This window comes from Oryctolagus cuniculus, chromosome 4 (assembly GCF_051225735.1).
Source record: "Oryctolagus cuniculus isolate XC-2025 breed Fujian yellow rabbit chromosome 4, ASM5122573v1, whole genome shotgun sequence".
NCBI classification, from domain to species: domain Eukaryota; kingdom Metazoa; phylum Chordata; class Mammalia; order Lagomorpha; family Leporidae; genus Oryctolagus; species Oryctolagus cuniculus.
The window spans coordinates 109,021,100-109,038,027 of NC_142870.1; the positions used below are offsets into that span (position 1 = coordinate 109,021,100).

The following is a 16,928-nucleotide window of genomic DNA, read 5'->3' on the forward strand; positions in this document are numbered from 1 at the left end:
TATGGAAATTTCCCCATTTCACTGCTTTCTGGGGATTTCTTCCCAGCTGGGTTTGGGTACTCTGGATGTACCTAGAACCTCTAAGAGGAATTGAACTCTCTAGGGAAGAGTTTCTCACAGAGGACTGCCAGGGGCTGTGGGCCATCAGCACCCCTGTGGGGCTCAGGAGAAATGCAGATTCCCGGGCCAGTGGCAACCTACCTGTTCCCAAGCTCCTCAAGAGCCTCACATACACAAGTCAGAGGACCACTTTTCTAGGCCTTGTCGTTATTCTTCTCTGGTCCGCATGTGTGAAAGGGCCATGGTTCTTTTGTCGCCATGTAAAGAATCCTGCTTTCCTATGGAAAAAATTCCTGAGATGAACTAGTCCCTTTGCAGTGATACCCTAAAGTGAATGTGGGACTTAGTGAAATAATAAAAATAAAAAGACCATGTGTCTTTATGACGACTAGTTGTGATGCCATTACTCAGGACGCTAGTAGAGGCTGAGAAGGGAACTTCTGACTTGTGTGAATTAAACTTGGGAAGCCACGTGTTCTGCTTAGGAGTTTTGTCTGACCTCATCTCTGAGCTGTGCATTTTCCCCACCAGCTTCTCTAGGCTTGTGTTCTAATAACCCCGTTACCATTAGTCCTAGCAGAAGTGCTGCTCCAAACATCAGTGGCTAGGCTTGGGTCTTGGACGTGTCCCAAGTCTCTAAACTGACCCCTGAGTTTCTTCAGCCACGTCTAGGTTAGAGGCCTGCCTGGGGAATCTAACGGTAGGGGAGGGTTGATCTGCAAAGGAGAACCTCTCACAGAAAGAGATGGGGAAGGATGCTGGGTAGGCAGGAACAGAATTCTGTGACCATATCATGTCTTTATAGCGAGTGTGTCTAAAACTGATTTGCTCCTGGAGCAAAGTGCCTCTCTGGTTCTATTCCAGCCCATAATAATAATAATGGCAGCTGACATTGGAGTCGTGATCATGTGCCAAAACACCTTTGAAAACTTTGTCAATTTCTTTGATCCCTTTCTACAGCCTACAAAAGAGATTCCATTATTAGTGCATTGTAGAGATGTGAAAACTTAGCATCTTAAATATTTTGCTCAATATAGCAAGGTTATTGGGGGTGGAGTGACTAATTCAGCCTCAACAACTTAATCCCCTCTGTGGAGTCCATTCTCCTGGCCACATTACTGTAGGTCTTCAATGTGGAAGGGTGTTTGAGTGCTGAATTCAGCATGGTTCTTTTTTTAATTGATTTAACAAATGTCTTCTAAACACCTGCTTTATGACAGGCACTGGAAATAAAAATGAAGAATGCTCCTTTGCCTGAAGAGGAGGTTATGATAATACCACCTCCCTCTAACTATTTACAAATAAAGGTTACACATTTTTATAATGTGGTCATAAAATTCAAGATAAAGTTACTTGTGAGGTTTGGTGGGTCAGTGGGGGCTGGTTCCCCCTGACTGAGGCCAGAACATTTGTGGCCGGTGATATGGCGTGTGCCAGGGCTTGGAGGCTAAGAGTGTACTCTGAGCACTGTGCAGTTTCAAGGCTGAAAAGTTCCAAGAAGGATCGATGTAAGAGGACTCTGGACCAACCAGGGCCAGGCAGTGAAGGACCTGAATATCTGGACGAGGAGTTTATGGGATTTTCAAATGTTTAATTTTCCCAGTAAACACTTTGTTCAAATAATCTTAGGGAGAACCCCCCAATGTGAAAGGGATACAGTAGTCCCCCCATTTCTCTCATCCTCACCTTCTGTGGTCTCTGTTACCTCCAGCCAATTGTGTTCTGGAGATTTAAAATGAAATTCCAGAAATAATTCCCAAGTATTAGTTTGTGCACCTTCCTGAGTAGTGTGGTGAAAATCTCATGCTATTCCATTTTTATTATAGCACAGTTATAATCATTCTATTTTATTATTAAACTCTGCCTCATTTTCTAGGTTATAAATTAAACTTTATCATAGCTATATGTAGATAGGAAAAATAGCTAGTATATGTAGGTATGTAGGGTGTGGTACTACCTACAGTTTTGGGCATTCACTGGGGATATGATGCTTGTACGGTAGCCCCGGCTCTTGGATAAGGACAGGATACCATATAAGGAGATTTGCTTTGTTCACGGGGAGTGTGAGACTGTAAGTCCTGGCCCCTGGCCCCAAACCACCACCAGCACCAATGGTGGAGCCAGAAGTTGAACAGGAGAGTAGCATGTTGGGATTTGCCTGCTAGAAGGACTCAGTTAAGCCCAGCCTTACTGAATTCCTGTTTCTTTCTTGCTGAATTCTGGTAGGTGAAGCTTATGAGTGGTCTCTGTCTCTTCAAAAGCATAAGGAAGTGGTCCCTTGATAGCCGCTGGTAGAATGCTTTGCTAAAATTGGACAGAAAGAAAAAATCTTTCCATCTCGGTATGATTGGAAGAGTCAGGGGGACATCCTCCTCTCAGAAGGAGATGGTTTCTGGATACAGTGTATAATGACAATGACAAGGCCTTAACATCAGTACCAAAGTGCACTAACTCGTGTAATTCCTAAACCACCTTCTGTCAGGGGAGCACTGCTGTTACACTCATTTTACAAATGAGGACTTGCAAGCACAGAGAGCCTAAGTGACTTGCTCAGCCCCAGACAGGACGTGGTGAGGCTGGAGTTGAAATCCAGCTGGTGAGGTACACCCACACGGCCCACAGCCATCTTCTAGGGAGAGAGATGAGGGCGGGAGTATTGCCTGGGCATGGTATTCTGACTTGGATAGAGCTGGGTTCATGGCACATTCCTCTCCTTACTGATAGTGACCTTGAGCAAATTTCTTAACCATTCTGAGCCTCAGTTTTCTTTTTCCATTAGATGGGTACATAAATGTTGCCAACTTGCTTTGAGGCTGAAATGGAGTATAATATCCAATACCTGATATAGGACATGTTCTCAGTGCCTGGTTTTAATGATCAGTTCTGGGACAATACAATGAATGAGTAAATGGGACAGATAATGGGAATGAAAAGATTTCAGAGTGTATATTGAAACTCTGTGCCTGGGCTGTTAACCCGTCCTGTGACCCAGGTTCCATGCTGCTGTTGGTTTCCTTCACCACCTGTTGGAGTTGTTGCTGGTGGCCTGGAGAGTGTTCACCTGTTAAAATGGTATGCTGGAGCAAGATCCAAGTGAGGTAGAAGCTTAAGGCTCAAGTCACACAGCTCATTCATGCATAGTGAACGTGCCATGCTCTGGGTGATAGCATCCAGCAAGACCGTTATGGGCACCATCTTCCGCAGTCTTGCTCTCCAGCAGGTGTGAAAGCCCTGAACTGTTACACAGTAGCTTAACTATACTTTGGATCAGCTAAGGGTGTTCAGATTGTTTGGAGGGAAACTACAAAGAAACTCGCCTAGTTGAGTGCCCAGACCGTGTTCTCAGTAAGGGATCCACAGCCTGAGTAGACCTCGGTTATCAGGGGAGCAGATAGGTGAGGGACTGTCAGATCAGGGAGCCTGACCCTTGGGTAGGTTCAGCAGAGCCGGGAGTACCCCCCCACCCCCCGCACCAGAGGCCCCTCTGCCTCAGAGACCATTCTGGACATCAGGACTTTTCCTTGGGGCCTGTTAAGTCAATGTCTTTAGCAGACAGAACAGCCTGATAAAGCACATGGTGTTTTTACTTCTCAGAGAAAAGATGAACAGTTGTGTGTGTGTGTGTGTGTGTGTGTGTGTCTCCATCTCCATAACACCCTCCACCTTTGAGGCTATTTCCAGTGCCTCCATTCTGTATGCGGTACAGCCTGTAGAACTTGGAAAGCATCTAGAGTTCTAAAAATGAACCCACTGAGCTGCCCACCCCACGCACACTTCAGCATCTGTCTTTGTCTTCCATGCAGACGGCACCACTTCGGGTACCTTCTGTGTGTCTGGGTCCCTGCACATGTTTACACATGCAGGGTGTATGACCTGTCTGATGGGCTTGTCATGTATGGATGTGCATATGTTAGAAAGATGGTCAAAGGGCCAAAAATGGACACGGGAACTTCTGCTTATATGTCCAAATTAATAAACATGAGCACTAATTTGAATTTTTTTAAACTTTTGTTTATTTGAAAGAGAACGAGAACTCTCCCATCTGCTGTTTTACTCCCCAGATGCCTGCAAAGGCAAGAGCTGGGCAAGGCCAAGCATTTTTATATCCTAATAGTTTGTGTACAGTGGTACCTTTCATTTGTGGACCTTGTAGCATTTGATCACAATTATAATTGGTTCTATTAGCCACCTGGTGAGATTGAGACACTTATAGATGAAGGAGTAGACTGCTTGGAATCATTGACTGGGCTATTCAAACCCAGATTTGCAGGTGGGTGCCTCAACAGTAGACCACAGGGTCCCCTGTAGTATATCCTCCCCACTTTGCACTGCCACAGTTCTGTCCTTTGGCCTTTGCTAGGTTCTCACTTGTTGAACTCCATTGCTCTTTTGTAGCTAGACATCCTCATTCATATTTTGACTTTCTTCTTAAATGCCTTTTTTTTCTGCTAACCAAGCCAAAAGGGGAGATATTATTGATAACACTGTTTATAACCCCAGAAAAGATGACTCAATCTGACTTCTGGGGCTGTTACCTAAATCAAAGGTCCAGGATCCCTGAGGATATAAGCCCCCGGTCTGTGGTAGCCGCATCCCTGCTCATGTTAGAACTAGCTTCTGGCTCCCTTGAGTTTGGGTCCTCCTCTTTCGTACATGGGTTTTTGGGAGTTGAACCTCGGGCTGTGCAGGCTTGTGTATGAGAAAGCTGCACGTGGGACTCTCACTGTCTGCTCCTCTGAGGGGCCTCACTTCCTGCCCACCCTAATGCCAGCAGGTCAGCCTAACAGTACAGAAAAGCTCCACAACTGGTCCATCTTGTCTGGGGCATATCCTCACTATGACTCTCTCACCCTGGGCATATAGCTTTGCCTTCCTCATTCCACTGCTATAAATGTGGCTAATCCACTTTGACTGGTGGGGTTAATGTGAAAACTAAACATTTACTTACTTACAAGCATTTGAGAGCAGTATGTAGAACATGGTGCTTATCATGTGCTACTGTTGCAGGGTCTCTTACAGACAAGCTTGCAATTTTTTTCCCCCATGGCAACATTGAGTGCCCTGAGACAACATACATTACCCCCTCCAGCCACGGAGCCTTGTAAATTCCATTTCCCTGCCAGGAAAATTACTCCCTTCCTAATCACACCACATCATACTTTCTCTTTCTCACTCCCCAACTGGATACATTTCATGTGACCTTTAGAACTCAGCTCAGACTTGGATTTCTTGGGGCTAATTAGATCAGCTATTACATGCCATGGTAGTAATTTTGCATATATCTGTGTCATTCAGCTTGTATCTGTTATGCTCATTGTTGTTATTATTAGCATTTGGCAATATGCTTGGGATATAGCAGGTACTTCATAAATATGGATTTGTTGAATGAATTCATTTAGCTTGAACTAACATATATAGCAAATCCAGGTGCTACCTGCAGAATGGCATGGCAAAGTCCAATTCATGCTGCAGTGAAGATGTGGGATTCAGGGACTCACTGACCCACTCTGAACTGTTGCCTTAGATCTGTTAAAAAAAAAAAAAATATATATATATATATATATATATATATATATATATATATATATATATAGGTCATAGGTGCATAACCTCACCTTGAGATAATATTAGGTGATTCACAATGCTTATTTCTCATTGACTTTTTAAGAAATTTTAATATTTAATAAACCATGGTTTTAAAAAGACTTCAAACTAAGTTCCATACCAACTTTGAAAATACTAGAAAATGCAGCCTCTTAAATTTGTACTGTCAGGTTACCCCATTCATTTACAGAATGTTTTCTAGTATGAAGAGCTCACTGAAATTTCAAAGCGAGTAACTTAGGAAAGTTATTTAAATTCTCTGAGACTCGCTGTCCTCATTTGTAATATGGCATCATTGAAAACGCCTACTTCATAGGGCTGGTTTGAATAATACAGTGCACACTCAGCCCCTGGTACATAGTGAACATTACACATAATTAGCATTGGCTGTATTTCATGACCACGGTCATGAGCATGTATAATCCAGCCAAAGCTAACCTTATGTGATATCAAAGTTTGTCAATGGCTTAAACAGCATTGTCTCGAACCATCCACTTCATTGCATTTGAAAACTGCTATCTCTTTGCAGGGTTTCTTATCTCCCTCAAGTTGCTTCTTGCATGACTGTGGGTGAAAGCATTCTGTGCAAACACTTGCAGAGGACCAGTCCCTAGGCCCTTGCTGTGTCATGTTTGCTGATGTCCCATTGGCCAAAGCAAGTCATGTAGCCAAACTTTCCAAGTTGGTGACAACTTGGAACTATTACCTTTTCATTATGACCCAGTAGCCATTAGTTCTCCGTGAGCTTGATCCTCGTGCTTGATATTTAAGATATAAGAATAATACAAGGTAGATGTTTGGCGTAGCAGTTAAATCACCACTTGGGACACCCATATCTCATGTCAGAGTGCCAGGTACAAATCCGGTTGCTCTAATTCTGATGCATTTTCCTGCTAGTGCTCACCCTGGGAGGCAGCAGACCATAGTTCAAGCAGTTAATCCTTGCCACCCACATGGGAGACCCCAGTAGAATTCCAGGCTCCTGGCTTTAAATTAGCCCAAGACACACAACATTTGTGGAATGAACCAACAAATGGAGGATCTTCCTTGGTCTGTCTTGCCTACATTTAAAATGAAATGGCAATATAAAAAAAAACTTTAGACAGAGAACATCCCTGTCATAACTGCTTAGTCTAATTCTATCCTGTTATTCTCTTGGTCTTTCTGAAAGTGGTGTACCACCTCTCCTCTGGGGGTCATTGTGAGAGGCGGGACTGATTGTGGCATGATTATGTGAGCTCTTGTCATGGGCGGAGTTTATTTCACCAAATATCTGATTGCCCTCTGAACCCAAGTCTAAAATTCTGAGCAATAGTAAGTCCCTGAAGTCCTGGTGAATCACACACTCACAAGGCCATGTGACCAAGATCAAGGTTGCATATCAGACCTACAGAAAATAATTATGGCCAATGGTGGTTTCATAATTGTAGTTGGAAACGGGGTAATTTAAACCTAAAACGCAAAGGACTTACATCCCTAATCTCCTAGCCTTGTTATTGGGTTCAGAAAATTCATATAGCATTTACTTTGTATTACACTTTATAACTTTCACATACCTCGTTTAATTATTAATGGCATGTTGGGAATTACAGTATCTGTATCTCACTGTTGATGAGAAAACTTGGGTTCCCAAAAGTTAGATTTCTTGCCTTAGATCCTCCAGGCAGAAATGGGTGAAACTGTAACTCTGCACACACCTCTCCTACCTGTCCCCACTTTGCTGGCCTCAAACTCCATGCGTCGTCAACATTGGCTCCGTTTCCTTTTGCAGAGTGAGGGAGAACGTGCTGCCTTACTCCTGGCCTCCAGTACCATTTAGCCTACATTTAATTTCATACTGAATTATGCTGGTGTTGAGCTGTTTCCTAAGCTCTTACTTTCTTAATGGTATGGTTAGCTTTGGTTAAGCAGAGCTCCCACCCCCTGCCTTTCTCCCACATCACCCACCATCCTGGGGAGAGCCCAGGAGGCCGACAGTGAACACCGTAGAAACAGCTGCCTTCTCCCTGCCAACAGCTGGAGCAAAGATGGCCTATTGCAGCTGGAAACTGACCTGCGTCTTTTCTCATTGTACATGGCTGCCGTGTTAGTCGGCCAGTAGCCCATGCCCTGCTACCCACAGAAACCCTCAGACTGGTTTTATCCCCTATCTGTATACACTTCCCTCACAGTACACCTGCTTACAACGCCCAGGCAGCCACAGTTATTTAGCTCCTATGGGCAAGTGTAAAATACCTAGTAGGTCCCGTAGTCCCACCTGAGGTGCCCTGCAGGTCTCCTTGATCCAGTTGGAGGTTTGTGAAGGTCATTCTCGCCACAGGCCCATGTGAAGCCGTGGAGAGTTTCCCATGGCTGTGGGGCAGAAGGCCTGGGTCCATGTGCTGTGCCCCTGCCTCAAACCTGTCTGAGCCCCTCAACACCAACCCACCACATATACATACACACACCCACACCCACACACATTCCCTCACTGCTGTGCTCTGAGCTCAGCATGCCCATCCTATGTATGGCCTATTTGGAGATTACCTAGTCTTCAGCTTAGTTAAGTATATGTGATGTGTACTATGCTTTAGTTCTCCTAGGCTTGCAAATTCCCATTACCCCCCCCCCCCAGTTCTTTTATGTGCGGTCAGGAAATGTCATCGATTCTCCACCCTCCTCATCCTATTCTTGCCATTCCTTCTAACAGCACCAGTGCCCTCTAGGCCTTGGGACCTTTGCAAATATTTATCCTGGCACTTACGTTGATTAGTGCTGTGGGTGTTACAGAGAACAAAAGCAAGCTGGGAGCCCGTGTTCTGGACACATAGAGAAGAACGTTTTTGAGGGAATGATGAATTTGGATGCCAGTCTGAGACGTCACACGTCGGGGCTGCAGAAGGGCCCTGCAATGCAGGCCTCCTCGGTGGAAGCCATCCAGCAGAGAAGACGGGGGGGACAGAGGGGTGCTGCTCATCACGGGGCAGCAGGTCCGATAGAGCTCCTCAGGGCCAGCCTGGGGAGCTCAGGGGCCAAGTGGGATGATGAGTGTCGGCGGCAAAGGAGCCACACTAGAGCCGGGAGATCAGTCATGACTTTATTGGGAAGGGAAGAGCTTTTATAGACACAGAAAGGGCCCTTGTCCAGGGCACGAGGGAACTGAGCCAACCAGCTGAAAGGTAAGGCAGGACACGAGCCGGGCACGCTCTCAAGGGCCTATCACAGCCGAGGACACATACTGTCCACGAATACAGAAGTCTCCTGTCAGGCTAGGTGCCTCCCCCAGGGGCCATCTTGGATTGTTGGAAACGCTGAGTCACTGGGATGTGGAAGTGGGGCAAACTCAAGCAAAGGCTCAATGGCCTTGTTGAGGGAAGGCTTAGCAACTTTGTTTCCTTTTGGATTGGAGTCCCCCCACACCCCCAGCGCAGAGGGGGACACACTGTGGGTGGTCTTTCAGGTCATGGTAATGTAAACTTGTATACTCAGGGACAGTCTGTGCTTATTGGTGTGTCTAAGACAATTATCCTGGGGTAGAAACTTCCCCCACCAGCCTCAAAAATAAAACACTATTTTGCAGTCCAAAGGACGTGGACACACAGATCAAATAGTGAAGGGAGAGCACACGGCCCACCAGTTGTGGCCCAAGTGGGCAGACTACAAATTGAAACTCAGAATGAATAAAATCTGAATATCAGGAAACGAACTCCGTTGGAGAGTTTCCCCCTGTGCCTTCTTCATGCTTAGTTTCCTGGGGGTGAGCTGGGTACTCCTGCATTGTGCACTTTCTCAGATCTCCAGAACTTACCCCTGCTCCCTTTCCCATTTGGCTTTCATCCTCTTCACTCAAGCACTTCAATCAAAGTAGGTTTCAAAGGAAGGGAACCTAACAAAATTTTAATCTGAGAGCTCATGTTTTTTCTTTGCACTCTGCACAGCCTTTCCTCTGCAGGTATGACCAGTGATAGGCACTGAATGGACACAGTTCCCAGGGGCCTAGTGAGGGCTCATCTCAATAGCCTGTCCACCTTGATCTCTGCCTGGAGAAGAGTTAAGGTTTCTTTTTGTCTCAGCAGAGTGTGGGCCAGGTCTGTTTGCCATGCAAACGCCGAAGACCCTTGGACCTCCAGTGTGTTGTCTTGTAAACCTTTTCTTTGTCATTGGTTATAATTATTCCATTTCTTTATCGGTATGGAAGAAGACCCCTGAAGAAACGAATTATTACTTTGTTGGTAAGATAGTGTAGAACAGAATCTAGTAAGTCAATGGATTTTCATGACAGAATATATGTGGTTCTAATGCAGGATGAAGAGGAAGAAATCAAACAAGAAATTAACATGTTGAAGAAATATTCTCATCACCGGAATATTGCTACGTACTATGGTGCTTTTATCAAGAAGAACCCGCCGGGCATGGATGACCAGCTTTGGGTATGTAGCACTGTCCACGTTTGCTTTCCTTATGTGAAGATCAAGGCTGAGTGGTCCATTTCTTTATCCTCATTGCTAAACTTGATGAAGTAACTGCTTCTCTGAAGCTCTTGGTCCCATGATTTCTGTGACATTGTATTTTCAAGGTTTTCTTCCTTGGGATTTCTCAGATCTCAATCTTCTCAGTATCTCCAAATCTTTCTTCTCTCCTTTAACATGGGTCATCTCTAAAGCCAGTTGTTAAATTCTTTGTTTTTCCCCCCACTGATTGACAGCCATTTGTTGCATTTTTACCATATTTTAGGCAACATGCTATTTACTTTTTATGAATTATATCATTTATTACATTTTTTGAGATAGAAATTACTATCTTCATTTCTTGAATGACAGAACTAAGGTTTACAGATAAGGTAAGTAAACAAACCCAAGACCAGTTGACTTGACCTTGAAGTTTACTAGCGGTTTATGTACTTACTGGTATATAGCTAGCAGTGGTGTAGCTAGCATCTAACCAGGTTCTATCTGATTCTTTCTCCTGTCACTAATGTGTGAGTGACTGTCAAATGCAAATTCCAGCTCCATGAGTAAAACACCAAACATAGCATCTGATAGCACGTAGGCGCACTGCAAATGTTGTTTTTCTTTTTCTGCTTCCCCTCATCCACATAGCTGTGTACCTCAGTCCTTTTCCTTTAAAATCTGCTAAGACATCCCTGATTGACAGTTCCGCTCATGTTGGCTATTAATACCACTACCTTGTTCCTGCTCTGCCTACCCTAGATTGCATTTGCTGATCTTGATTTTTATCACTGGATTTTTTATTCACTTAGTATTTTTTTTTCTTAAGATGTATTTATTTATTTCAAAAGCAAAGTTACAAGAGAGGAAGGGGGAGAGACAGAGAAAGATCTTCTGTCCGCTGGTTCACTCCCCAGTTGGCCGCAATGACTGGAGCTGTGCCGATCCAAAGCCAGGAGCTTCTTCCGGGTCTCCCAGGTTGATGCAGGGGCCCAAGGACTTGGGCCATCTTCTGCTGCTTTCCCAGGCACATTAGCAGGGAGCTGGATTGGAAGTGGAACAGCTGGGATTCAAACTGGTGCCTTTATGAGATGCTGGCACTGCAGGCAGTGGCGATTACCAGCTACACCATAGCACTGGCTTAGTCCTGCAGCCCATGTAGAATACCATTATGGTTTGACGTTCCATTGACAGTTTTATAACCACCCCTGGAAATTCAGTGGAAGCCTATATCTTAGAATAGTTCGCTCTCACTTGGGCTCCTCTCTTCCCTTCCCTTTTTTTCCCTCCCCTCCTCTCTCCTCCCCTTCTCTCCTCCCCTCTCCTCTCTGTCCTCCTCTATCCTCTCCTGTACCTTCCTATATGTCTTCTTTCATTCTCTCTCAAGCTACCCTTTGTCCAACAGACACTTTGTCTTAATGTTTCTAAAAATGCTCTTTTAACCATTTATTGTCTTGCTCATTTTCTGGAGATCTTAGTATATGTCAAACATGAAAAATTCACAGAATTGTCAATGCCTATTGTATGGCAAAAACTGTGCTAAACTGTATGGCTCCAGTGATACTATTTCAAACCACCAATAAGATTTTTATGTTACTTGATATTGAATACTCAGTTTTTCAAATGAAAGGAGCTATTGAGATTTTTTTTCCCAAAATTTTCTTCTCCAGATTTAAATAAAATGGCACTTTAGGATAAATACACCTATTTTATGAGCATGTTGATATAGTATATTTTATATGATGTCTGAAAAAGTTATAGCCCTTATAATTATGGCCCTTCAATGTATAGAATGCATAAACATGAAACTTAAAACCATGAAAGTAGTAGGAGGGTCCAGTGCTGTGGCGTAGCAGGTAAAGTTGCTGCCTGCAGTGCTGGTTTGAGTCTCAGCTGCTCCCCTTCCAATCCTGCTCTCTGCTATGGCCTGGGGAAAGCAGTAGAAGATGGCCCAAGTCCTTGGGTTCCTGCACCTGTGTGGGAAGACCTGGAAGCGGCTCCTGGCTTCGGATCCATGCAGATCCGGCTATTGTGGCCATCTAGGGAGTGAACCAGCGGATGGAAGACCTCTCTCTCTCTCTCTGTCTCTGTCTCTGTCTCTCCCTCTCTCTCTCTCCCTCCCTCCCTCTCTGTAACTCTGCCTTTCAAATAAATATTTTTAAAAGGAAAGTAGTAGAAAAATAAATATGACTATGTACCTCTCAAGAGAGAGAGATCCCTATGACAACAAAAGAATAAACCGTGAAACAATTTGGATGGACTTGCCCCTGTGAATAAACATAATAAATAAAATTTTGAAGCACACTGAAAGCTGGTAAGTGCCTGTTAGAACAATGAAAGGTTACTGAGGCATGCAGGTGAGGGTTGCAATGTGCTAGACTGACTATTTCTGTTCCCCTGGCATTCGTGTGTTAAGATCCTGACCCCGTCCTGTGAGGATCCTAGGAGGCAGGGCCTTTGGGAGATGATCAGCTCATGAGAGTGGAGCTCTCATGGGTGGGTCCAGTGCCTTTATAAAGTCAAGAAGTCAATCGCTTCTCGGCCTTTTGGCTAAGATCAAGTGTAGTATCTGTTCTTATCAGTTTAATAAAGTCAAGAAGTCAACAGTGTGTACCCAGAGGATCTCACAAGAACTTGACCCTACCGGCACCCTAGTCAAAGATTTTCGGCCTCCTGATCCATGAGAAACACTAACTTGTCTATGAGCTGCTGGTCTATGGTGCTGTGTTACAGCAGCCCGAACTAAGACACAGCGATGAGTGCAGTGTTCATTAGGAGCCCTGATGACGATGACTCGGGGAAGGACATTCGAGGCCTGGTGTTCTCTGAAGGCCATGGAAAGTGGAACAGTGAGTGTGGGAGCAGATCGTACGGCCTTACAGCCATGGAGAGACCTGAGCTCTTACTGCGTGAGAGGTGGGAGAGCCATTGGAAGGCTTTGATGGTGCCGCAACGGGACCCGATCCGCAGGATGAAAAGGTCCTGGAGGCTGCTGGGTTGAGAGCAGAGTGGCTGTGGGTAAGGACAGAGCAAGGAGACCAGTGTGGAGGCTGTTTTAGTAAGTTCATGCCCTTCCTGAACTTGGTAAAGAGGCTTTGCAGGTAGTGAGCCTTCCAACCCTGCCCGCAGAGGGTGGAGCCCTGCATATCCCATTCTCCCCACTTGTAGGTGAATGCAGGGGCAAAATGTGTGGTGCTTACGGGCTGCATATTCTTCTCTGTTTGGAAGACTGAGGGCCCAGCACCTGTGAGACCCACGTCCCTGCACAGTGTCCCAACCATCCCGGTAACAGTTGTCCAGTAGCTGCTGTATCTCTAGGGATGAGACAGAAGCTATGGAAAGCATCCTCAGGATAAGAGTCTCATTTCTCTGTCCAGTTGTACTTCTATGCAATGAGAAAAGTCAGGAAGAATTTGGACAAGTAAGGGCAATACAGAAACATAATAGGAAATTAACATCAGATGGCAATATTGGAGGAGTGTGAGTATAGAGTATAATGCATACTTAACTGCAAGGCTCTGATTCACTAGTTGTAGGGCATTCTGTGTCATCAGAATAATGGTCAGCAGTATTTGTCACCTGCTTATCACATGCCAAGACTGTTTGTTTACATTGTCATATTATTTCATTAGATATTTATGGCCACTTTACAAATGAATGCGTATTATTATCCTTACTTGACATATGAGAAAATTTGGCTCAGAGAAGTTAAGTGTCCAAAAATATGACTGCTAGCCCTTGGTGAAGCCAGTGTGTGCTAGCTAACCCCATGCTGTCTGGTACCAGAATCTAGCCCTTAAACTCTGCATTCTTCTTTTGGTCATGAAAAATAGTGCTGATACCAAAGGTGGGTTCTCCAAACAGGGTTGAAGCTTTGCGTTTCAATAAGTTTACTTTGCCTTCATTTTGATCTTCATTCCTCAGTTTCTTAGTATTTGAAGAGAACAGTAGATCAGTTAGCTGCTAATAGGATTATTGTGAAATCTGAAAGATACATCTTGAAAGTGCACGAAACTTTTGGGGAATGCTTCATTAATTAATTGTAAACATCACTGATGGTTGACTATTTGAATTTTATCAGGATTACATTTATATAAAAATATCATAGACTATATGGAGACATGGCCTATGGCAGCCAAAGACATTTCCTAAAATTTATTCCCTGTATTCAGACAATGTGAGCTATTCCCCAGATGGTTCTTTTGCTGTGACTAAGGGACAGAGGTTGGCCGTATCCCTCCAGCCGGTGCATGTGCTGTTTCAGGTGTCTGATTGAATCATAAGCTGTGCGAATTCTATCAGTCTTGTAGAGATAAACTCTTGTTTAGTTCCAGCTCTTTGTGGAAATTCAACCACTTCTGATAATGGCCAAGTAATTCTCCTTTATCAACCGCTCAGGGCCTGGTCCGGAAATCAAAAAAGGGAGCTCTTTCAATAAAGATTCCAATCTTTGGGAAACAAGGCGAGCTGTGACACAACATTTCCATCTCATTCTGCTGCATCTCAGGAGCAAGAGGCTTTCAATTTTGCTGCGTGCAGTTCAGACACAGGGAGTGAGTGAGATGTCCTCTCTATTAAATGGGCTTAATTTCTCTAAAATTAGAGTGCAGAGTCACATGTGATTTGCTGTCTCTTTTGATATCGCCCTAACCATCACGGGGCTAGAATACCTTGTACAAGGAGATAATATCTGGGGCGAGCATTGTATCACTGCGGGCTGAGCTGCCCCTTACAGTGCTGGCATCCCATCTCAGAGCACGGTTGAGTCCCAGCTGCTCTGCTTCCCATACAGCTTCCTACTGATGTGCCTGGGTAGGCAACAAAAGATGGTGTAAGTAGTTGGGTCGCTGTCACCCATGTCGGAGACCTAGATAAAGTTCCTAGTTCCTGGCTTTGGCCTGCACTGGCTCCAGTGCCAGGTATTGCAGCCATTTGAGGAGTGAATCGGCAGATAGATCTCTGTTTCTCATTCTGCCTTATAGATATGTACCTACATACATAAATAAATCATTTTAAAATAGACAGTATTTTCTAGCTAGCTCCCAAAACTTGGAGTAGTCAAGTAAGACAGCAGATTATTGTACTGTAATGGCCCAATAAGCCATTCCTTAGACTATCATGCTGTAGACAGTAGAATAGGAGTTAAGAAATTATACAGTTGTCATCTTAGGGGCAAATATTCCAGCAGTTGGCGGCAACTTGACTCCGGAATCCTGAGACTAGACTTCAGTTGGCAGAGACAGTGTGCTTGCCTTTGGTTTTTACCTTATAAAAATGATCATGTTGGGCTAGGTCTGAGTTTGCATACTGGCAACCCAGAGGCTAAATATGTTCAGTTAGGTTCACATAAGGTGGTAGAGTTTTAATTATGCCAACATTAGAAAAAACAGAGCAGTTTCACATGGATTACTTGAAAAGTTTTGAGAAATCAAATGGTCTAGAAATACTGGGTCTGAAATTCCAAACAGCGGCCAAATGTTGGAGCAGGATGCCAGCTGTTTAGAGGGCCCACTCCATTTCAGTCTCCACCAGAGATCCCAGCATGCTTGTTGCTTTCCATACACACTCAGTTCCATGCATTTGCTTGGCTTCTCTGAGACCTGTGTAAGATCAGCTCCTGGGGTTGGCTTTGTGGTGCAGCAGGTTAAGGTGCTGTTTAAATGGCAGCACCCCATGTCAGAGTACTGGGTAGAGCCTTGGCTGCTCCACTTCTGATCCAGCTCCTTGCTGATGCTCTTGGGAAAGCAGCAGATGATGGCCCAAGTACTTGGACCCCTGCCACCTATAGGGGTGACCATGAAGGAGCACCCAGCCATGGCTATTTGGGGCCTTCTGGAGAAGTAAACTAGCAGATAGAAGATTTCTCTCTTCTCTGTCCCTTCTCTGTCACTCTGCCTTTCAAAGAAATAAATCTTTAAAAAAAATAAAGATCATCTCAAAGTAAAACATGAACTCACATACCAAATGAGAGTTTTTTTTAATAGAATTTTCATGTTGACCACAACCCCAGATCTGTGTCCACTAGGAGTATATTTTGGGTTTACATTGCTGTGACACCTTTGCTTGTCAAAAATCATGTCTGCTCCATGTTTGGTTATTTTATGGTTTAGGTGCTGCAGGTTATGCCATTAAAAACTCATCCATCTCGATTCTTTTGACCTGTTAATTAAAATTTCTCTTCTTAGTTCCAGGTGTTACATATAAAGGTTATTTTTATTGTTTTAATCAGTTTGTTATTTTTATAACTAAAGAACTCCCTTCCGTTATATGTAGAGGCTAGGTCATGTGTCTGGAGAAGTGATTGAATCTTGTTCCTTGTGAGTGGAAATTGCTAAAATTTCCCCTAAAAAGGGCAAGAGAAGTGTGGTAAACAGTCTCCCAGTTTCAGAGCTGCCCCGTTGCATGTCTTGGAGAGACAGAATGTAAATTACTTAGCTCTCCATCTAAAGCTACACTGAAACTAATTCCTTGTAACTGGTACTGAGTTCAACTTTTCATGGAGTCATCTTATGAATAATTGATTCTTTGCAAAAAATGTGAAATTTATTTCTTCTACACTGAAGAATTTCATTGGAACAGTTTCATTTCCTGTAAGACAAAGTTATTTTGCAAATGGTCCATGCAACCTTTCTGGGCCATTTTTTAGATGAATTTTGAGGCAAAGTGTATGATCCTGCTTAAGTTCTTCTCAGCCTCCTCAGCTGCCACGATGTTGAGTCCTGAATGCTGTAAGACTTACACTTTTTTTCTTTTCTTGTTTTTATTATGTCTGAAAACTTGCTCCCTTGGTTGCACCCCAAATTCTGTTGGAGTATAACATTCTGAGGTGCAGAGGTG

The 16,928-nt window shown here is 44.1% G+C and overlaps 1 protein-coding gene and 1 pseudogene across 14 annotated transcripts in view; both read left to right on the plus strand.

Annotated features, from left to right (window-relative positions):
• TNIK (TRAF2 and NCK interacting kinase) overlaps positions 1–16,928 on the plus strand; it is a 393,157-nt gene that overhangs the window by 246,655 nt on the left and 129,574 nt on the right. For all 14 annotated transcript variants that reach the window (XM_017346916.4, XM_017346919.4, XM_017346917.4 and 11 more), the window contains one exon: positions 9,948–10,073. In XM_017346916.4, the coding sequence (XP_017202405.3) occupies positions 9,948–10,073 (126 nt within the window). The remainder of the gene's footprint in view (positions 1–9,947; positions 10,074–16,928) is intronic.
• LOC127483118 (U2 spliceosomal RNA) lies at positions 12,622–12,735 on the plus strand (annotated as a pseudogene).